The sequence below is a fragment of the Octopus bimaculoides genome, chromosome 14 (genome assembly GCF_046866305.1).
Source record: "Octopus bimaculoides isolate indiv1 chromosome 14, ASM4686630v1, whole genome shotgun sequence".
NCBI lineage: Eukaryota > Metazoa > Mollusca > Cephalopoda > Octopoda > Octopodidae > Octopus > Octopus bimaculoides.
Genome location: NC_142941.1, coordinates 48,325,358 through 48,349,815, shown reverse-complemented (window position 1 = coordinate 48,349,815; position 24,458 = coordinate 48,325,358). Strand labels below are relative to the sequence as shown.

Genomic DNA, 24,458 nt, shown 5'->3' with positions numbered 1-24,458 from the left:
GTATCACAGAACCAGGAGCAGTTTCAGGTGGGTTGACAGAAAAATTTCAGTTAAATGAACTTAGAAATCTACTTACTCTAGTAAGGGGACAAAGTGCTTTAATTTTTTCTACCATTAAGTCATGAAAATGAGGATGGAATCTGTAGAGAGAGCCATCTACAGCAACAGTAACTTCAGATCGACCCATCTTGTGAATCAAAGCAGCAGTACCTGAAACAACAACAAAACATTGAAGTGAAAGTGAAACTTTGACCTGACAAGACTTTCCATTGCTTTCAACTGCAATACAATTACAAGACAACTTCAGCAACCAATATTACATGCAATCTATCATATCTTTGGCTAAAATATTAGATTCTGGTTGAAACGTAAGTATTATAGCCAGGATCTGTCCCTCTTCAGTTAGTACAGACTTTATTGAGGTTTCACTACATATTTCTTACACCGTACCTCTTATATTTCTTACACCGTACCTCTTAAGACTACACACTGCTTTACTAAATTAAATAAACACTAAACAAATTTATATATATTTACATCTATATGCAGCATGAGTTGAGCAAAAGATTTCAGAGATCATCTTGGGTGCTCCCTAGCCATCAGCCAATATGAAAGGAGGAAAACTCCTGCTCTTATTAAAACCCTGTTCTATGAATGGTCCTTTGGAAATGATGCTATGTTATTAAGTGTATTTAGAGCAGCAAGGTAGACCAAGCTTAATTTCTCATTGTGCACTTGTACAGGTAATGCCAATTTGATGGAGGGATTGAGCTAATGAACATTGCATCACTATCAACAAATCATTTGTGCAGGTTGTTCTGCAAGAAGTAGCAGAATCCTCACCTGTTGGCTAAGACAGTAGAATCCACCACATATATATATATATAGATCTGGTACGGTCAGGGGCTGTACCCGGTTCTATAGTCTGTTTTGGTTTGGTTTCTATGGTTGGATGTCTTTCCCTTAATGCCAAACACTCCATAGAATATATGTATATATATAAACACATATAGAAATGGATATCCAAGAACAGTTGCTAAATCTATTGTCTCTGCTGTAGACAGACACAATCACTTATCTGAAAACATCAATCAATGAAACTGCATATAAAAGGTTTAAATATTTAATGAAACATTCGCTTACCTGCGGCAGATAAATAGGCAGCTCGTGTGGAAATAGTTGAGCAGACATACTGAGCGATACGACAATCTTCCACCATAAAGTTTGTTAAGTTAAGATCTTGAAAGACCTGTTTAGTATTTTTGAAGCTATCATCAATATCACTGCAACACGAAGAAAAAAGTTAAATATCAAAGAAAAGAATTATTTTAGAATGTAATAAAACTGTTAAGTAAATGGATAAAAAAATACAATTTTGATGATTCTTAAAATTTGCATGCATTTCAAGGCTTAAAACTCAAAATATTAACTACAGACAAAAACGATCTTTCTTTCTCTCTCACACACACAAATGTAACTGTCTGTGTTTCATACTTAACATATATACACCCCTGAAAGGCCTGATGCTGTGGGTTTTTATCCAAGAGGAAATCTCTAGACAAGTTGTGTTCAAAACAAGGGAGTGAGACGAACACTATTTCAGCCAGTGACTTACAAGAATGTAAGACATGTTTCGGTCTTTTTTGGACCGTGTCAACGACAAGTATCCATTTGACACATTGCATAAATAAAATGTCTCTTCTGATTAATAGAAAATAGTGAATAATACATTCACTGATATTCTGGAAAGCCTGTTGGGTTGTAATAAACTCAGGGCATGCAACTGAAACAAGATTAAATTAAAACAGTTATACATGTACTGCATCTGTATAGTGTATACACACTCCTGAAAGGCATGGTGCTGTGGCTTTTGTTTGAGAAAATATATATGCATGCACATATATATAATGTATCTGGGCAATGTATTGAATGTACAACAAATGATGCAGCACCTTTGAAGTGTTCTTTCCAGAAGATACAGCTAATAATTTCAACAGCTGCAATTTGGACTTTTTCTTTTTTCAAAGCTATTTTCCATCAATTTCTCTTTGCTAACAGAAAAATAAACAACAAAACCAATAAAGAAAAAAAAAAAGAGAAAAGAAATTATTGAAACCCATAGATTTTACATTAGAAAATATGTCAAGAAATATTTTAATGTTTACCTTTCAATTTCAGAAACATATTTTGTGTAAAACCGTCCACGAGTTGATAACTCTTCTGAGCCAACGCCATTGAAAATCAGTTTATGTCTGCGTAACTTTTCAAGTATAAGACGGACAAGTTCCCCCATGTACATTCCAGATATTGTCTTCTCAAATCTGTAAAGTAAAATAAAAATATATCACACTATAAGCATCCCAATCACCTCCACCTTTATCTTCTTTCCAGTTCCTTACAAATGGGGTAACCATGGATACCCCTCTGTAGCAAGACACCTGTGCTTCCTCTCAATACCTGGCATAACACCCACCACCACTCACAAACACCTCTTCCCACTTATCTCCTGTCTTGCACATTACTTGGTGACCTCACTGGTGCAAGTGCACAATAAAAGCACCCAATGCACACTCTGCAAAGGGGTTGGCATTAGGAAGGGCATCCAACCATAGAAACCAAGCCAAAACAGGTAATTGGAGCTCAATGCAGCACAACAGATTTTGTCAAACCATCCAACCCATGCCAGCATGGAAAAGGAACATTAAATGATGATGATGATGTGTGTACACATGCATGCACACACACACACATACAGAGAGAAGAAATCTAAGCAAATTAGGCAGAGTGAGCATTTTAGGTGCAACAGTGCTTTTCTATAAAATGGGATCAGGTTTCCATGGCGACTTTGTGATTGTTTTACCATTCTTGCATGGAAGCATTGTTTTCGAGTCAGATACCATTCCTGTCATTAACCGTTCTGCTTCTCAAGTAGGTTTTTTTTCTTATTCTGCACCTGTTTGAAGCGTGAAGTGAGATGTAAACACACACACACACACACATTGATACATGTACAAATACACTTGCCATGCAGTGGAACTGAACCTGGAACAACAATGTCAGGACGTAAACTTCCAAGTACCGCCTTGTCATACATTGTGTAACAAGGCAGTACTTTTGTCACATTTGTTACTGTGCCTTGCTGATTGTCTGTCTGAGAATTATAATAAAGGTAAACGTCTGTGGAATATTGAGCCACTTAGATGTTAGTTCAGGGGTAGGCAACACAGTTGACCAAGCAACTGAATCTGCATCACTGAAAGATCCATGCATGACAGGCTTCTACTCAGTTTCCATTTCTTAAATTCCACTTACAAGGCTTTGGTCTGCCTAAGGCTATAAGAGAAGATACTTGCCTAAGGAGCCATGCAGTGGGACTGAACCTAGAATAACAAGGTTGTGAAGCAAACCGCTTAAGGACAGAATAAGACCTGCACCAAGTTGGGGAAAGGGATTTTGTTTTTAAATATGAACATTTCTTCATGACAAAATGTTGTTTGACATGTTTTATTACACATACCACCACCACCACCACCACCACCACCACCAACAACAACAAATCTTCAGATACTTTACACAGAACTAACACTAGATGACAGAAAACAAAAACAAAAGCTAAACTATAGAGAGATCACACACATACATACCGTTGCTTTCCTGGGTTGATGGAATGCTTGTCAACCTGCCTGTCGTAATCTGTTAGAATCTTGTCCAAACAGCCATCATCTCCAAATGCACCCCATTCTGTGTTAATTATAACCTTTTTGCAGAAAAAAAAAAAATGAAACAAAATTATATCACTTTTTGGAGAATCTGGATCCATCAGAATCACACCATCAGGCATCATGAAACAACAGTAAAATCAAAAGGAAACCAGAGGAGGAGGAGGAGGTAGTATTACAGGGTCACAAGAGTGACATAACTCGTGGAGAACTAAAGTATAGTTCAAACTGCACTTTGGTTCCATTTCTCTCATTTTTCTTAGATATTTGAAGGCAAGAAGCTTTAAGTAGGTTTGAACCACAGAAAAGTCTAAATATGGGAGATTAACAAAAAAAAAATCCATTCTAGCTGACCATTGCTGAGGCAGACATTGTTAGTGTCTCATCAGAGCCACTGAAGTGTTTTAGTTGGGGGGGGGGGGAGATGGAAAAAGAATTATAAGGTTACTGAAAAGTTTATAGGCACAGGTGTGGCTGTGTGGTTCAGTCTCACTGCAACGCACCTTGGGCAAGTGTCTTCTACTATAGCCTTGAGCCAACCAAAGCCTTGTGAGTGGATTTGGTAGACGGAAACTGAAAGAAGCCTGTCGTGTATATATATATATATGTGTCTGTCCCTCATCATTACTTGGTAACAGTTGTTGGAATGTTTTCATCACTGTAACTTAGTAGTTCGGCAAAAGAGACTGACAGAATAAGTACCAGGCTTGAAGTCGCTTCCTTCAACTAAAATTCTTTGAGGTGGTGCCCCAGCACGGCCACAGTCTAATGACAGAAATAAATAAAAAAATAAAGACATGAAGAAAAGAATAAGGCAACAGTAATGCTAAGATAAAGAGAAAGCAAAATGTCCTCACTTGTTTTGGTTCGTTTTTATCTTCATTCCAAATGTCGACATTTTCCAGTCTCTCAATATAACAAGCATTAGTACCTGTACCTGAAAGAAACATTGGAAGAAGAAACAGGTGAGAATTTGTCATTTTCACAGGTTTTTCTGTGGCAACAGATTATATTTTGTACTATCACCCAGTCCCTGGTCCAGCAGATAATAAAAGGGCCAAATTGGCAGAATCTTGGAGACATGAATTATGCTTTTATTGTTTTAGGTGATGGCCATGGAGTTTTGAAGAGATAATCTCAACAATGTATTAGTGAAATCCAGTTGATCTTAGAAGAGTCCAAACAATTCAAATTTAATTTTTCTCAAATAACTTTCTTTCTTTGGAAATAAAAAATGTCCGTTTTTTTTATATTGTTTATTTACACTGCCACCAAACTGCTTTCAGTAGTTTGGTCTCTCTCTCTCTCTCTCTCTCTCTCTCTCTCTCACATACGTGCACGTGCACACACACAACCCAGTTAGAGGAGGAAAGAGTGAAAACGTCATGACCTTTTTAATTGACCTTGAGATGGGTAGTGGGTGGTGGGTGGATAAGAAACCACATCTTTGAGGTTACTGCAGAAAGAGGCAACACATGAAGACAGTGAGTTATCCTCAAAGTGGATTCTTGCTTGGTAGTGGCAGAGCAAACACCACTAAACACCATAGCCAAGAGCCCTCATTCTAGTTTAGTGACAAGGTTTTATCAACCTGAAGCTTTGGTAGAAAATACTTGTCCAAGGTGCCTTCTATTAGGATTGAACCTGGAATCACATGAGTGACAAGTGAACTTCTTAACCACATGGCCATGTATAAAAGTGATGGAGTGTTTCCCTTTCACATCATTTTCAAAATTATAATTTATTTCAAGAAAGTTTTGCCCAAGTGTTAATCTCTGAATTAAATAAATCCCAATTTCTTCAGTTCTTTGCCGGGAGCAAGGCTCTAACACAGACAGCTTCTCTGTTAAACATATTTTGTCAGAGAATTTTAGTTAAAATGCATCAGATGAGTTAATAAAATCCTAAATGTCACATTTTAAACTCACTTTAAGAGAAGAAACATTTTGAAAAATGTTTACGTCTACATCACATTTTTGTGATCATCATGAAGTGCCTCTTTATTCCTGAATATATAAGGATTGTATGCATTCAATACTTATATATTGAAATCCAGATTGGAGTTCAACTGGAAACCATTATGTCTAAACTAAGGAATTTTAGAGAAGATACTGAAAACAGTAGACATGAAGCGTAGAAAAAGAAAAAAATGGGAAATCTAAAACAATTCACAAGGCTTCTTAAATGCATGAGAACATTTTTGTCTGAATTTTAACTTTTCACAAAGTTTCTCCTCATTATATTCTGATATTTTATTTGACAAGTCTTTAATTCTAACAAATTAGAATAACAAATACCTACCTAATATAATACCAACAGAACACATTCGGTCACTGTGGGCGCAAGACATCAGGGCTCCAACAGTATCGTTGATCACAGCCACACATTTAATATTAAGTTGCTAAAAGATAGAAAGAAAAATGCATATTAAACATAAAATGGCAAATTTTCAGAAAAAATATTTAAGAAACACTCAAAATATAATAGTTAAACAAACCCTATTCTCTCTCTTCGTCTCTCCACTACCATCCTTTCACATCAATAAATCTGTTTCGTCCTTTACAAAGGATCTCTATCACTTTGCAAGCTCTGAGATGACCCCCACCCCATCACCCACCAGTGAGGGTGCCATGAAAAACTACACCCTAAATCCTCTCATCATCATCATCATCGTTGTTGTTTAAGATCCACTTCTCATGATGGCATGGGTCAGACGGTTTGACAGGACTGGCAAGCCAGTCGTAAGTGACAAAGCCAGGGTTCTTTAGTGTTGCTGATGGCAAAATAGCCTCACCAGTGCTGGTGCCACGAAAATGTACCAGGTACACTCTGTAAAGTGGTTGATACTAACAAAGATATCCAGCCATAGAAACCCTGCACCAAATGAGACACAGGAGCCAGATGTAGTCCTCTGACCCACTGGACCCTGTTAAACTGTCTAAACGATGCCAATATAGGAAACAGAGACACAATATGGTGGTGGTGGCAATGAGCCACTGCAAAGCAGGAGAGGAAACTTATTCCAGCCACACAAACTGAAGCAAACGGTCGTGTGTCCTGACCCAAACACAACAAAATGCCTTTCAATATAATAAATACAAATGTAAGTTATTTTTGTTAGGAGAGGTGATAAAGTGCTCGAAATCTATAATAATATTGGTCTCAAATTTTGGCACAAGGCCAGCAATGTTAAGGGAGTGTTAAGTTGACCTCAACAGAATTTGAGCTCAGAACATAAATAGAGATAAACTACCACCAAAATGTAACCTGTTTTTGTTTGTTTGTTTTCTTAGTTTGACACTGGATCAATTTCCCAGAGTATTTGGAAAAGTGGGTGAGTGATGTTTATCTTGAATGATTTTAGATTTAAGTAAACAGGGCAGAAGTACATTTTAGGGAAAGAAAACTAGTTTTAAAAAATCCAGAGACACTTTGGTAGGGATGACAACTAGCAAAAGAAGAAATGAAATTGAAACAACATTGAAGTTGAAATGAATAAAAGAAGTGTGTTAAGGATAGTAGAGGGTTGGTCCTTATCTTGGAGTGACTTTACCATCTCAAATGGAGAATATGTACTTTTTAAAGAGATAACAGCTAGAGAGGGTCAAGTTTATGAAAGTCTAAAGGAAATCCAACAGATATGATGCAATTTTTGGCTATGTGAAGAATGTGGGGTCATCCTTAGGGTGGAACAGGAGAATCTAGCCCTGAATGGGAAGGAAGTTTGCTTGTGTCCTTTGTTGTTCATGAGAAAAAGAATTCTGAGCTACAGTCAACCAAAGACACAATTCAAGACATTCAACTAATAATGTCATCGTCTTGTATTCTACAAGTTTTATAGAATTTAGTTCAACTCTATGAAAACTCTTCCTTAGACTAAACATCAGATGTTTTTGGTTCAAGTAGGAGTTAAGGAATTGGACTAAATTCCATAAAACTTGTACACTACAAGAATGACATTATTAGTGGAATATCTTGAATTGGCCAAAATAGAATATGTCAAACAACATTATTATAATATCACTGATTAATGGTAAACAGGGGATCAACTAGGGTCAAAAGGTCATCCACTGAGATGATCGCACCAATACTGATGAGGGAGCCTCTATGTGTTTGCTGAACATGGTAGAAATAACAGCCAAATCTCCATCAAATCACACTGTATTGTATTTTAAAATAAAAAGTAAAAAAAAAGGGACATTTTAGATAATGTGCACTAAGACGAACTATGTTGGAAAGGACAGAATGGCTATGGTTAGAAAACCTTTACTGGGTTGAACTGGGGTCAAATGTAGAGCTGCTGGACCTGGGACTGAACAATAACTATTGCTTCTAACAAAGCAGTTATAGGAACAAAACAACCAGGTAGTCGTATTTACTTTAGTAGCAAAGCGCTTAGGGCAAGAGAAAGAAAAGAAAAAAAGAGAGAGAAGGTGCAGAAAGGTAAATCCAAAAAATATGAACAGGTTTGTACTTCTAAGACATGTTTTGACTTGAAAAGCATAAAACATTTTCGATTAATTCTTTCTTGTTAAAATTTAAAGTCATTTTAACTTTTTGTGCAGGACTCAATTATGAGAGAGATCCATGTGTGACTATGTAATTATGTAGGTTAGGATTATATATAATCTTCAACTATGTGTGTGTGTGTGTGTGTGTGTGTCTATAGCCATAACAATGTAGGTCAAAATTCTAATTCTTCTATACTTGTTCTTGTCAACACATGCAACGTTGAAAAGAGTTGCTATAAATAAAACCACTCCTTCCGGGGGGGGGGGGATGAAAAATGAATGACCTCAAAGCATTCTGTAAAGAAAGAAAAATGCAAAAAAATATAACAAGAAAGAGAGGTTAACCCAACTCCTTGGTATTTTTTGATCATCGTTCAACGTCTGCCGTCCATGTTGGCAGTTTTCAGTCAAACCATCATGGTTTGACTGAAAACTGGTAATCCAGGGAACTGCATCAGGTTCCGATCTGATTTGGCAAGGTTTCTATGGCTAGATGTCCTTCCTAATGCCAACCACTTCGAGAGCGTAGAGGGTGCTTTTTCAATGCCACCAGCATAGGTGCCATTGACCTGGACTCACTTGGCTTGACAGGTCTTACACAAGCACAGTATATTGCCAAAGGTGTCGGTCACCTGTCACTGCCCCCATGAAGCCCAACACTTGAATGGTGCTTTTTTATTAGGTGCCAGTCAGATGGCACTGGCATATTCATATAAAATGTAAGGAAGGGTGTAGTGATATTTATATATATATATATATATATATATATATATATATATTATATATATATACACAGAGAGAGAGAGAGATGGAGAGAGAGAAAATATATATAATGTCCAAGGAATTGAAGTGATTAAATATTTTAAGTAGCAAAAGAAAGCCTGACACCGTTTTGTTACCATATTTCTGTTGAAATACACAGTATTTGTTTCAATTAATTTTGAAAATAACGAATAGCTTAATAAATTTGGTAAAATTTTGATTAAAGGTTTTAATTTAGACCCCTTTAAAACAGGAAGTTTGTACCATAGAACCAGGAGGGGTGGTCACAGGTGGGTTAATATCAAAAACGAGTCTACATGAGAGGACTATTAATAATAATAATAACAATACTTACTCCTTTCCGTTTTATTGCAGCATGTAATAATTCCACAATATTTTCTCCCTCCACTCCTTCACACTTAAATCCTTTCGTCCAAGTGGTAAGAATTGCTCTATCAAGACCTTCTTGTCGACAAGGAAATGAAAATGTGAAGCCCAAAGGTAAATAATGTGTCAACAGCTGCTGCTCTTTGACAAATTTATATATACAATCTGCTATGTGATCAAAGAGCTAAAGAAAAAGAAAAGCGAAAAAGAAGTAGGTTAGCAAAGATAAGGATGAGAAGTAAGGTTGACTTCAGTGAAAATTGAACTCAAAATGCAGCAATGGGTGAAATACTGCTAAGCATTCCATCCAACGTGCTAACAAATAATAATAATAATAAAAATAATAATAATAATATTAATAATAAAAAGACATTTGTCTTCCAAATCAACAAACAGTACTTTAATTATGTACATGGCTGGGTACCACTGATGGAATCAGCCCATAGCCATCAACTCATCTGAATAATTGCAATTATTGTTAGTTATGTTTTACTGAACATGAGTGAATAAAGGAAACAAATACACACACATGTAATAATCTGATAGCATGCTTTACAAGGCTCCTCCACAGGTATCGGCTACCATATGCTATCATACAGAAGGAATACATGCGAAAATCTGTTGATATCTCCAGAATTCATACCAAAAAATGTAACAGGCTTTAATCCAAATCACTACAATTGTTTCTGTTCTGGTAACTGCCAAGTGTTTCACATACTTTACACATTATTGCATTAATATAATCCAACAACCACTGTGTACCTGCACATCTTCATGTGAGTAGCTTTGAGTTTGCTAAAAATATTCTATTTTTAGCAAACATACACACACAAACACACACACATGCATATATCTATCAATCCTGTTGTCATAATTCAGAAAAGTAAAACTAAATTTAGCAAAAAGAAAAAGTGCCAGCTGTTTGTAAAGGGTGCATGAGAGAGAGAAGAGGCTGGGACTGACATGAAATGAAACCTCATCTAGATTATATCGATTGTGAACACATCCAACACTAACGAGGAGAAATAACGATTAAAATGACTCAACCACACAGCCATGTCTGTGCCTCGTTCAACTGAGAAGTTTGCTTCCCAACCATGAAGTTTCAGGTTTAGTTCCACTGCATAGAACCTTGAGTAAACATTTTCCACTATAGCCCTGGACTAAGACCAAAGCCTTGGGAGTGCATCTGGTGGAAGGAAACTGAAGGAAGCCCGTCGTATATTCATAGATATTAATAGGTGTTGTGTGTGCCCTCTTGCTTTCCTACCACATGATGGTCGTAGTTTCCAGTCTGCCATGAAACATGTCTGGCCACGGGGGTGGAGTTTATTACCTCCCTTGGAAACAGGTGAGGGTTGCTGACAGGAAGGGCATCCAGCTGTAGAAAAGCTGCTCCAACCAATTCCTTCCAGTCCATAAAAGCATGGAAAAGTGGACTTAAAAACAATATCAGATGAAACACAAAAAAAGAAGGGAAAAGGAAAATGTTACTTACTTCGGCTCCAGTTCCAGACATAATCTTCTGAGGAATCAGAAATATTTTACTTTCCATTTTAGTGTCTTGACCATCAAGTTTGATATGAAGTACACGGAAGTTTGTGCCACCTAAATCCAGAGCAAGGAAATCTCCAACTTCTACAAAAACAAAATAAAATATAAATGTTCATTAATCAATCCTAAAATATTTACCTCGTTAGGGACATTTTAAAATATCTAAAATAACAAATTTTGGTGGAGGGGGGTAAGTACTTTTTTCTTTTAATTAATTGCCATGGCAATTTTTAATAAACCTGTTACATAAGAACCATACCAACATATAAATATTCTTTTCTATTCTAGGCACAAGGTGGGAAGGGGGGGGGGGAGCAGTCAATTAGATTGACCCCAGTATGCAACTGGTACTTCCTTTATAGACCCCGAAAGGATGAAAGGCAAAGTCAATCTCAGTGGAATTTGAACTCAGGACGTGAAGACAGACAAAATACCGCTCAGCATTCCACCTGGCGTCCGAACGATTTCTGCCAGCCTGCTGCCTTCCCAACGTATAAATATTAACTCATCAATGACAGTTACTGGAAAAGCAACATCAAGAAGAATATAAATGCTGACAAAGGTTGGGAAATCAAAGCCAAGGTATTGTGACATTATCATCATCGTCGTCGTCGTCGTTTAATGTCTGCTTTCCATGCTAGCATGGGTTGTACAGGACATTTTCTCTTGTCATATCAAGTGATGTCTTTCTCACAGCATTTCTGCTTTTAAGAAATCTAAATTTATTTTCCCAGTCTTTTCCAACCCCTCCTAGTCTTGGACTTTCTTTCTGACCCTGCTCGCAACCAATCTATGTAATCTCTATTCAAGTGTTCGAGTGGGCTACATAATTCTGGCAATGCCCATCTCCCCCCCCCCCCCTCAGATATGGAGTCAATGGTTCTCATCAAACCCATTTGACAAGTTGTTGCTTTCTCCCAATCCTGCTCAGGTGTCCTCCTCGCGCATTCCTTCCAATGAACAAGCTCAGTAGTAGGAGGGGGGGGGGGGAGTTTGGCCCTTCAGCATTCAGACTGATTTGAATTAGTCATGCATTACACTGTAACTGAGATTTCAATGATGTGATTGTTCATCATTAGAATAATATTGAAGGGGAAGTGTGACAGGTTTAAATGCTAAAGGGTTAGTAGTAAATGCATCAACCATGGGCAGGTAGTGCCTGATTATGTGGTTACCAATAGCAAATAACCAGGGATGGAATCTGTTTCTAGGAGGTTGAGTAACACTGAAGAGATTCTCTCACTGAGTCGTTAGTTTGCCTTTAGCCAGAACATGTATATAAAATATATATGTAACATATATAACATAAGTACAATATAATACAGATTACGCATTGGTCTACATGTATATAGTATATATGATTGAAAAATATAAACTAGAGAGAGGCGAAAGAACTACAAACAGGGTGTATTAGTTTGAGGCTCAGGAAAAATAGTGTCTGTTATATGTGTATGATGTATAATACAAGATAGATTACAGATACAACAAAATGTACAATAGAGAAATTAGAACAGGTACGTTAGACATATAAACCCTAGCTTAGTCTGTTGATGCCATCACAACATACGACCACATATAACAACAAAAAATTCTATAGTAATATCTAATGAGAAATTAAATATGTAACATCCATGAACCATTATAGCTCAAGTTGAAATGTTGATATGAATTAAGATAGTTAAACGAGGATAGCTCGGCGAGGAAATGAAGGAGAGAGAAAGATTAATGTAACAACAGAGAAAATATATTTTTACTAGGACAGATAAACATGTCATCAATTGGGAAAAGAAAAATTCATTAAACTAGAACCTGGTTGTGTTCTTGGTTAACTTGTTTAAAAAGAAAAATTGTTACATCTACAACAAATATCCATATGTATGACTTGAATGGTTGATGGAACATGTTCAATGACTGTCACAAAGATTAGTCACACCAACTTGCAATTGTCATTAATGGCAAACAAATGATCTTAATGAAACAGAACCTATTTTTTTCCTCTTTTTTTTAAATCTCTTTCTTTCGATTTTCATCAATGTTACAGTTAATCACTCAGCCTTGAAATAGAAAAGGGAATATTTTGTGATGCATCAGGCAAACTGGAAAAAAGAATTTAGTACAAGTTCTGTGGGGAAATTTCAACTCATGACCTTTACGTTCAAAACAACACCTTGACCAAAGTATATTATATACACATACACCATCCCATATTATATATCATATACACATACACCATTCTATATTATATATTATGCAATGGTAGGAGCTGCATTTGACCTGACAAACCAAGTGAGACCATAGCCCGTGGCCTATGCCAGTGGGTGTAACCAGTCCACTTATGAATACCCCTCATTCATTGGACAATAAACTTTGCTTGCAAAGACCTATTGAGGCAAGTGAAATCAAATCAAAATCACTGACGTGGCCGATGACAGTACAGCCTGATTGGCACCCATGTCAGTGGAACATTAAAAGCACATCCAAGCATGATTGCTGCCAGGGCCACAGATTGGCTCCAATGCCGGTGGCATGTAAAAAGCACCATTCGAGTGTGATCGTTGCCAGCGTCACCTTACCAGCACATGTGCCAGTGGAACATGGAAAACAACATTCGAGCGTGGTCGTTGCCAGAACCACCTGACTGGCCCTCGTGTCGGTGCCATGTAAAAGGCATCTACTACACTCTCAGAGTGGTTGGCATGAAGAAGGGCATCCAGCTGTAGAAACCTTGCCAGATCAAATTGGAGTCTGGTGCAGCCATCTGGCTCACCAATCCTCAGTCAAACCATCCAACCCATGCCAGCATAGAAAGCAGACGTTAAACGATGATGATGATGATGATGATGTATGATGATGTATGATGGTTCTAGTCAAGGAATTTAAACTATTTCTGGCTCATATTCTAAAAAAATTCTCCAAATATTATAAAGACAGGAATGCATGTCTCATAACTTCTCAATGAGAAAGCAGTGAGAGTCTCAGCAACATTGGAACCCAGGGATTTACAAGAATACTAACAGAGAAATGTCCAAGAGTAAAACAGCCAACAACTGACAAACAGTTAGAGGGGAAAAGAAAGAAAGAAAGAAAACTCAGACAGGGGTCAGCAAAGTTAAGTGCGACGGGAGGAGCTGAAGTCCTCTGTCAAACAGGTTCTACACTGCAGCCTTTGAATGTCAAATTTTGGCAAAGCACTTGATCCATGGCAGTATGGGAGATGGATGTTAAAGGATGATGGTGATGCTATATAAAATGTCTATGACACTTAAAGGAAATCAAATGTCTCCCTGGATAGTAGAATACTAGCCTTCAGCAATTCCAACTCATGAACAACAAATCACTTTTTACAGATTTGAAATCATAAATCAGAGATGTTTGAAATCATTTGTTATATTGATCTCCTTGCAAAAATTTAGGTAGCATGCAGGTCATGATTGAGTAGAAGAAACATTTAGAAAAATTTTTTTTTAAATAATAAAAATTAAATATGTAAATTGTAAATATTACCTGTTCCTTTCGGAGTTGATCGAACATATGTTGGAAACATTTTCACAGAGGCTATTGGGTTAGTCTTAGCACTCAAACCCTCCTTGAACTTCTCGATCATCAAATGCATTATTTCCCGGTAATTCATGTCATTAAGCTTGAATGGCCGCACTATAGTTTCAATCTGAAAGAAACGTTTTTGGAAATTAATTTTTTATTTTCAATAACAATATTCTAAAATTAATAACTTTAAAACAAAAATATGGTGGTGATGATGATGATGATGTCCTATTCTTGAGATGATAGGTGAGTGAGCAAGTCGAGGTTTTCTAGTTGTCTTACATAAAATTCTTGGCTTTAAAAATCTCTTTCAGTGTATAAACAAGAATATGTGCTGACTAAAACCTATCACATTCTTGCAGGATCAATAGCCATGATCTTCCACAGCCCCAATTAGCCCTGTTGTTACTATGAATGCAATGTTAGGATTGGAAAAATTACATGGCATTAGGACCTTACAGAAACAGCATCACAAAGGAACAGACATTCTTGTCAAGGGAGGGGATGGTAGTAGCAGCCCTACCTGAATGTATCTTTGTCCTAAATAGAACAGATAGAAGAGAAAGCTGAAATCAACTCTTCACCTGCCCTACCACACAGTCCCTGCTTGAGGTTGTTCTTCCCAACATGTCCTTAAACATGGCCAATGCACTTAAGATACGGATATCTTGCACCTGTATTTTAAGATATGGATGTCATATCATTGACTGGTTGGAGTGGCATATTAAATAAAGAACAAACTAAATATGAACCAGCTGGCAACTTACTCCTACTTCATATTTCCTATCAATTCATGTGAATGGAAATAAACAGTTACAAGAAGTACCATTTTCCATAGTATATTCTCCTCAGGAAAGTGACAAAACAGCACATCAGACCAAAGATACAATCAAAGAAGGAGGATAGCTTCCATTTGATATCCGACCAATATAGTCTTCGTTGTGGCTTTCAGAATATCACCTTATCTTTGTTTCCCATCAACCTACTTTACAGAAAGGGTTGCAGAGACAGTTAAACTTACCGAAGGGCACATATCAGCTCAGGCCAACAGGTTGCTTTAGTGTCTCTCATACTCCTACTCACAACTAATATATCAGAGAAGGGAACGAGAGAAAGTAGCCATTGCGCCAAAAGAAAGAAGTCATTACAAACACAATCTGCATTGCCAGCAGAATGCAGTCATTTTGCTAAGACATAATTGCAAAGACTTAGCAAAAATGCCAAGTAACAAAGTGATTATTCTTGCATGGCACTCCACTGGTTATGATGATGACTGTTCCTGTTGGTCTGATAAACAGAACAGCCTGCTTGTGAAAGTAACACGCAAGTGGTTCAGCATGACACGGCTGGCCCATAGAATTACAGGTACAACTCATTTTAACTAGCTGAGTGGACTGAAGCAATAAAGTGAAATAAAATGTTTTGCTCAAGGAAACAATGCACTACCAGGTATTGAACTCACAACCTTAGGATCGTGTGCCAAATACCCTTAACCATTAAGCCATGTGCCTTCACTTGATTACTCTTGCACAACCACCTAAGTCTGCACAGTTAAGGAATTTCTTTAACAGATCAAAGGACCCTTTCTTCACCCCAATCTAAAACATTTCAATTTTTCATTAATTGTACCAGATTACCTCAAATTATAAATAAAACTTCTGTTAACCGGGAACAGATAAAATCTAACTCTATGAATAGATGATACAAAGTTGCTCTGACAAAATATATTCTTAAGAATCTATCAAAATAATGATAATTGAACATTGTGTATACAGTGCTCAGCTGCAGTGAAATTCATTGGGAAAGAGTAAAGGAGGGGTGAGAAAGTAGACAAAGACCAAGTGAAGAAAGACAGCAACGAGAACCAAAAAGTACCAACATAGTAAGACAGAATAAAAGACAACATGAAAGAAAAGTGAACAGTAAAAGAGCCATAAAGAGTAAAAGATGGATAGACATATTAGGAATAATGTCGGTGAATTTTAGGAAGCATGGAATTTTTTAACAATGCAGTGTTCTGACAACTAACATCCAATGTACGTAGTTTATTCCATGCTTTGATAATATTGAACATGTAAAAATGTTTCCAAAAGTCATACATTTTGAATTTTATAAGTATGTCCACAAATGGTAGAGGTATTGAAATGAAAAAAAGAAAATGGTCTAAAGTTGTTGCTGGAAAGATGATGGATAATCTTGTGAACTTCTATCAGTTTAGCTGCTAGAAGTTGAAGCTTTAGGGTGTCAAAGCCGAGAGAAGCAAGATGTTTGAGATGTGGTAACTAATGGAAGATATACAAATATCTATTTCTAAAGAATACCTGTTTTACAAGGTTAATATTAAGGGATATTTGTCTTCAATTTGACTGATTCCAGCCATTCAGATAGGGTCATGCTGGAGCACTGCTATGGAAACATTTTATTAGAAATGCATTTTTAATGAACAGCCAATAAAAGGCTAAATCAAAATGTTTTATTCGTGATTACAATGGTGTTTTATGGAAGTTTTCTTTGGCTCAGAATTAACAAAGAGAATCTAATGAATGTTGATGTGTAATAATTTTATTTCAATAAAACTGCATTATTATAATAACAACAGTGGAATTGTCACGAGGGAGTCTAATTGTGGTTTTAAATATTGACTCGTATCTTTATAACTCAAGGAATGATGGCAACAACATCTAAATAAATTAAAATCTTACTTAACCGACTTTAATCTTGGGTTTTCACACAAGAGTTGAGAACTGAGAGACAGAAGCCATGTTGGCTATCAACAAGGAATATGTGAATTTAAAATTAACCTTTTTAAAGATTTCTTTAATGTCTATAGAGATCGGGGAAGAATCTGTATGAGGTTTAGGTGTGGATTTTGTTAGGCAAGCATTATACTTAACTTCTTTTACCTGCAGTACAGAATAGTGTTGAGATGTAAAGAGGTTTTGCCAAATCACATCTCTGTGGAACTGTTTGGAAAAGAAGTTTTCTTAGAGGCCTTACTGATGCATCTTTAGTTTACCATTATTCTTCATTCCAAGGCAACGAGCTGCTAGAATTGGTAGCACACTAGACAGAATACTTAGCAGCATTACTTCCAGCTTTACAATCTGGGTTCAAATTCTGCCAAGGTTGAGTTTGGCTTTCATCTCTTTTAGGGGGTCAATAAAATGAATACTAGTTGAGCAAAGGAACCAATGGAATCCTCCACAACATTTCAGGGGTTGTGCCTTTAGTAGAAAGAATTCTTCGCTTTACATGCAAACACCCACTTTAACCTTTTATTACAGCACCTGATATTTCACATTTGTAATTTTCTGCAGTTATACAACACACACAGACACACACACAACTGTCATACCCGACAGAAAAACTGAACAATCAAAGATGTAAACAAGCAGGAACTGCAGACAATAATCACATCAGATTTTGTATAGACCCTAATCTGAGAAAGTGACCAACAGACCGGTGAGATCCAAAGTTAATAAACACAGTTTACAAAATTTATTGAAACTAAAAGATGATTGGTGAGAAAGATTGTGCATAAAGGAATGCTGTCGACAGTGAAAACTATCAAGATGATAGAAAAAATATTCTTGATGGATGGAATTCATTTCATAATTAGCAGTAACGACAACAATTAAAAGCTTTACAATTGTAATATGTATGGTGAAAGTAATGGCAGTGCTGATAACAGACTAAATGCTAACAATAATTATAGAGGGTTATAATTAACGATTTAATTAAAAACAGGAAGTATCATTTGAAAAGGTTGGGGGGGGGGGGACTATATAATGGATACTTCCTAGAATGACATTGTCTAATTACTCCTACCCCTCCTCTCACTTCAACGTTCATTATTATATCCTGGGCTTTATTTTTGATAAGAAAATGGAACAAGACTTTACTTGCAATTGAACTGTGAACTTTTAAATTATAAAATATTATGTGGAACTGCTTGAAAAGTTCAATTCTAAACAAAAATAAGCCACTATTCCAGCATGACCAGTTAAAGAACAAAAGAAACAGGTCTTTTATTATAACTGAATACATCTTTTTTTTCTTTCTTTTAATTAAATAACAGAAAATATTCTAATTGGGTTTTTACACTGCATTCATGGCAAGAAAAGAATCTAAGAGAATTTTAATTTTAACTTCTCATAGAAACTAGTTAATAGAACAGCTATAAATCAATTGCTCACAATCGATAATTTTAGAGATAACTAACGAAACAATAAGACAGTCTTTTTTTTCGGCTGCATACTTCAGGACCGTTTATATAAATATTTATCAATCATTTGAACCAGGGATTGGCCGACCACAGCTTCAGCTTGTCTGATTTGTTCAGTATTGACAATTAGAGCAAAACTCATTTTTATAACAAACCACAAATAAAGCAGAATTTTATGTTAATGGGAGGGGGAGAGGGACGGTTCTTTGGTTGATAAAAAATTTAAGTTCAGCCGAGTGCAATATTTTAAACATGAAGTATTTCCATCTTAAATGAATGAAGCATGAAAGTGAGACTAACAGTGGTGTCTTCTGTACTCCAACACCATTCTACTTTATATGAATCATCATTTCTAAGAAAGGAGGGAAGGACAAATAACAAAAAAAGCAGGTAAACTGGTTGACATATTCACTCCAAAACCACAATCATTGCTATTCAACCAGGCTAAAACTGGTTTGGCCCTTTCTGCCTGTCACATGTGGTATCAACAGATATTTATGCCATTCAATGTGAAAGGACCCCTTTAATATTCCAGCTGAGATTTTATTCTCACTCACACAAGACTTTGGGTGACCTGAACCCAAAACTGAGGTGGGGAAACAAATTTCTTAACCACATAACCTCTGTGTGTGTGTGGAGGAGTACATAAGTGCGTGAATGCTTACAGCCTACACACACTAAACTACGGCTACAAATGGAGACATTTGTTGATATTTCCTGCCAACTAACCATTCACTAGACCTGCACTTTGAAATTCCTCTACAGGAAAAAAAAACAAAAAAACAAAGAAAAATCCCTTATTTGAAAAACAGGTAAGGTTTTGGCAACAGAAAAAGTATCCAGTTATAAAATCCTCCCTCAATTCCTTCCTGTCTAAACAATGCTAGTATGAAGACTAATAACCTTATCTGCTGACTACTTTGGTTATCTGCAGACTAAGCTATTGGTATCTTTGCAGTAAGACAGATCAAAGAGAAGTATACAGACCAGAATCAGTCTCTGCATAGGATTTTTGTTGATACCAAAAGCTTTTTGACAAGGTGTCATGGTGGTCTGTAGAGAATCCTCCCCAAAATATTACTAATTACATAAATATGTATAAAAAATTTAAGTTCAGCCGAGTGCAATATATATATATATATATATATATATATATATATATATATATATATGGAGAGAGAGAGAGGACCTTGGGCAAGTGTCTTCTATAACTCAAGGCTGACCAAGGCCTTGAGTGAATTTGGTAGATGAAAACTGAAAAAAAACCCATCATATATAATACATATGCATTATATAGTCCTGTAGCTGGCAGCACCTGCAATTCCAGCATCCAAATTCAGTCTTCTGTATCCCATCACTCTTGAATATGGCCCTGAGATACTTAAAAATTTTCCTCTAACATACAAACTGCACTAGGAAGACTTTCTTGGAGAGAACCAATGTCTCAGAATTTGCAACCCTAATTCTCACCACTGCTTTGCATCAATCAACAGCAAACCCATTCTGGAGATTATCTTCTGATGAGCCAAGCAGCACCATGTTGTGAGCAAATATCAGCTGACCACTGATTGTGATACCACTTCCACAATGGCTTCACATGTCAACCCAGGTCATAGAAATTATGAAAAAGAGGTGACAATACACATTCCTGCTCAAGACCAAGGCATGTTGAAAGGTCTTAACTTAGCACCTTTTAGCTGAACACCAACATCTGGACATCTGTCAAGGGACTTCACTATAACCAGAAGTTGCTCATTAATCTCAAACAAACGAAGCTCAGAGTTTCATTACTATCAAAGTCACTACAATCATCGATGGACACAAGTTAGTCTTTCTTCCAAATATTTCAAAGTCTTGGTCTTGATGAGAAAACACAACCTTGGTGATTATCATTTCACTTCATTATTAAGGACCCATCTTAATGCAGGGGACTGCAAGAATAGTTTGAACACCAAGCGAAATGATTTTTGTTCCGAGATCAAATTCTGCTGAGGTTCACTTTGCCTTTCATTCTTTTGGGATTAATAAAATAAGTACCAGTTATGCACTGGGGTCAATGAAATTGCTGGCCTTATGTCAACATTTGAAACCAGCATTAAGGACCCTTCCAACTGCACCATTTTCATCCAGTCAGCATCAATATTATTATCATTGAGAAATTCAAAGTCAAACCAAAGTATTCAATAATGAAACCCTTTCACAATGGAAGCATCATTTCATTGAATAAGATCCACTTTCAGAACTAAACTAGAAGAACAGCAGCCATTGCTCAAGTGTCTACATATACCATTATGTATATTATTTGTCTTCTAATAATCACAACTTCATCAATGTGCTGATAGGTCTTTCTCATTGTTTGCAAATGTTAGAATAGTGACCTGGCTGATGGCTTGATTAAACAATTTTTTTAAAAAATCAAACCTAACCAGTTTGTTCCAGTCTGAGTTATAATAATGTTAATATTCAGAATGACTTTCAATAGACTAATTTCTCACTGGCAGGCATTTTATGGATTGTTGTGGTTAGAATGTCAGTCAAGATGGCCGAGTCAGTAAACATCACAACCAAAACAACAATATTATTCATCGGATGTATTCCCATTTTAAATTCTTGTCATAACAATGACTTTTTTTTAATGCAACTTCCTAAAAGAATCTTATTTTATACTCTTTGTGAGTAAAATCTTTGTTTAATTTTGTTGTGGAAAATCTAAACAAGTAGGGAAACAATTTCAATGTATTAATTATAAGGTTATTAAGATATATTGCCCCAGGGAGGCAATGACTGAGACCTTTGGCAATATGCTGTGCTTGAGAAGAAAACCCACCAAGCCAAGTGAAATTATAGGCTGATGCTGGTGTCATGTAACTGGCATCCATGCTGGTGGAACATAAAAAGCACCTGCTGAGTGTTGGGCCTCACAAAGGCAAAGTGACCGATGCTGGTGGCACATGAAAAGCTCCTTTTGAGTGTTGGGCCTCACGGAGGCAATGACCAAGACCTTTGGCATTATGTCATGCTTGATAAGAAGACCCATCAAGCCAAGTAATATCATAGTTGTGTCACACAAATGGCACCCATTACATTCTCAAGTGGTTGGCATAAGGAAGGGCATCCAGCCATAGAAATCATGTCAAAACAGACTGGAGTCTGGTGCAGCCTTCCCACTTGCCAGCCCTGATCAAACCGTCCAACCCATGCCAGCGTGGACAACGGATGCTAAATGATGATGATGATGATGATGAGCCATAATCAATTATAGTAGAATGTACAAGTGAAGGTGAGTGGATTGTGGCCTTGAATAAGGTACTTCATTTCATGTTACTCCCGTTTACCTGGCTGTAAATGGGAACCAGCCGAGTGCTGGTGTACTCTTCTCTCTCCCTTCAGCTGTCACGTCCTTGGTATTCCACTAAGTCATGGATGGAAGGGCTAAAAGAGTGTTTATGTCCACCTGTGACTCTACAGGCACCAAGTGAAATAATGAGCAATTGTGTGGTGCAGGTTGCCGAGTCAGGCTTTCTTGTCAGTGCTGGTAGCTAAGCATTTGTTGAGGTTTTAATAGAAACTAAATTTAATTAACAGAAAATATATTAATTAGGAAATATTACAAACTTTTACCAACTGTAAGCAACATTTATGGCTAAATTTTCTATTTTATCAATGGAAAGCCATTTAACATGTCATAAGAGGGAATTATAGATAAGCTCCATTAAGTGTGTGTGTGCGTATGCATGTGTGCATTTCAGCCATTAAACTGTTATGAATGACTAATTCTTTTGGAAGATATCTCAGCCACTCTGTACTGGCCACACTGGAATGTTTCTCCCTATCTCTCTCTCTCTTGTCAACAAAAGATCCTTTGTAAATGTTAGTCAAACTACTAACACACAACAAAACTTTCCTTTAGTATCCATTCACCACCACTGCTGCCACCACCACCACTCATGCCCTGATAGCAAAATATGTCCAACAAACAAACATAAAAGGTAAATTACCCAGTTTGACAGAAACTAAATAATAGTAATAATAATAACAACAATAATAATGTTCCATAAAACAAACAGGCTGGGAGGGGAGCAGTGTAGTATTTCGGATCAATAAATGACCTTCACCAAAGTACAAATGTGTGACCCACAATGTAGCAATTAAAGATTTTGAAATGGTTCTGCTCTTACACAATCTAAATTATTTATTAAGCTGCCCAGAAATGAACATTTAAAAAAAAAACAATTTTCAACACCTCTGGTATTCAGTGTTATGAATAAATAAATTGCGATAAGCAACGGAACATTAAAAACAGGTTCACTTTCTGGGTTGTTTTCAACTAATCGAACAATTACCCCCTTTATCAATTGAGTCTCTCTCCTCAGTCACACACCCCCATTTCAGTTTCCAAAAGCCACACAACTACCATAGCCTCAGGCCGATCAAAGCTTTGTGAGTGGATTTGGTTGACAGAAACTGAAAGAAGCCTGGCATGTATAGATGTGTGTATTTGTCACCCATCACCATATGACAACTTGCACTGGTGTGTCTACATCCCTGTAACTTAGCAGTTCAGCAAAAGATATTGAGAGAATAATGAACGATTGAAAATTCATTTGTGTATCAGGCTGACATTTTCCCATCTTCTCTGGGTTGGTCCCATGAATTTAGTCACAAAGTTCAAATTGAAGAAATATTTACTGGGTTTTATTATTAAGTTGGAGAGCTGGCAGGTCAGTGAGAGCATTGGAAAGAAAAAGAAAGAAGTTCAGTGGCATCTCTTCTGGCTCTTCACATTCTGAGTCCAAATTCCACTGTCTTTGTCCCTCACCACTGAACACTGGGGCAGAGTTAAATTTTGCCAAGGTCAACTCTGTCTTTCTTTCTTTTGGGGGTCCATAAAGCTAGCATTAGTTGAGGGCTGTTATAATCAACTTACCCACTCCCTCTAAAATTGATGACACTGTACCAACATTTGAAACTATTATTGTTATTATTATTATCATTATTATTGGAGGTGAGAATGTTCAGTTTTATTTATCAAGGTCTTCAACATAACTTTTTCCTCAAGTTTCTTTATCAACAAATTCTTCAAGCTGTACTGGAATTGATCTTGGACAGATTGCTTTTTTTTTTTTTACATAATATTTATGAAGATTATGACAAAATCATTGTCTTTATCCTAACAATACAACCTACCCCAGATAAGATCGAGATCTTTAAAGCAAACAAATGACATTATCTCTACACCAAAATAAATATTGCTCTACAGAACTGCTCTAGAGCACTTTCCTGCATACATAATCCTCTGATCTTCTATTGTCAATCTATCACTGATCATGGTTTTGCATCACAGCTGTTGTATCAAGTGAATACTTCTGCAGCACGTACGCTAATGTCACCAAGATCCAGTAGTTACTGACTAAAAGCTTATCTTCCTGGTTCATGTCAAACACTGTGAAATGTAATGCTTATCTATTTGCATGGTTTTGAATTAATCATGCATTGTCTTTTGTATATTTTTAGAATGACATTGTAGGGTAGGTATGAAAGGTTGAACTGGCCAGTTTGAACACAAATAGAATATTTGGGCCACATTTGGCCTGTTTAATGGTTAGCGAGGAAAAGTTAAACGCCCCAACACCAGCAGTGGTGGGGAACACTCAGGCAGGGAGAGAGAGAGAGAGAGAGAGAGAGAGAGAGAGAGAGAGAGAGAGAGAGAGAGAAAGAGAGAGAGAGACACACACACACACACACACACACAGGGCT

The 24,458-nt window shown here is 36.8% G+C and overlaps 1 protein-coding gene across 3 annotated transcripts in view; it reads right to left on the bottom strand.

Annotated features, from left to right (window-relative positions):
- The window catches only part of LOC106878013 (hexokinase-4), a 64,103-nt gene that overhangs the window by 2,351 nt on the left and 37,294 nt on the right, over nt 1-24,458 (bottom strand). For all 3 annotated transcript variants that reach the window (XM_014927093.3, XM_014927091.3, XM_014927090.3), the window contains 9 exons: nt 14,438-14,600; nt 10,878-11,017; nt 9,348-9,563; nt 6,021-6,120; nt 4,577-4,656; nt 3,645-3,757; nt 2,166-2,321; nt 1,144-1,283; nt 77-210 (listed from right to left, as the gene is read on the bottom strand). In XM_014927093.3, the coding sequence (XP_014782579.1) occupies nt 77-210; nt 1,144-1,283; nt 2,166-2,321; nt 3,645-3,757; nt 4,577-4,656; nt 6,021-6,120; nt 9,348-9,563; nt 10,878-11,017; nt 14,438-14,600 (1,242 nt within the window). The remainder of the gene's footprint in view (nt 1-76; nt 211-1,143; nt 1,284-2,165; nt 2,322-3,644; nt 3,758-4,576; nt 4,657-6,020; nt 6,121-9,347; nt 9,564-10,877; nt 11,018-14,437; nt 14,601-24,458) is intronic.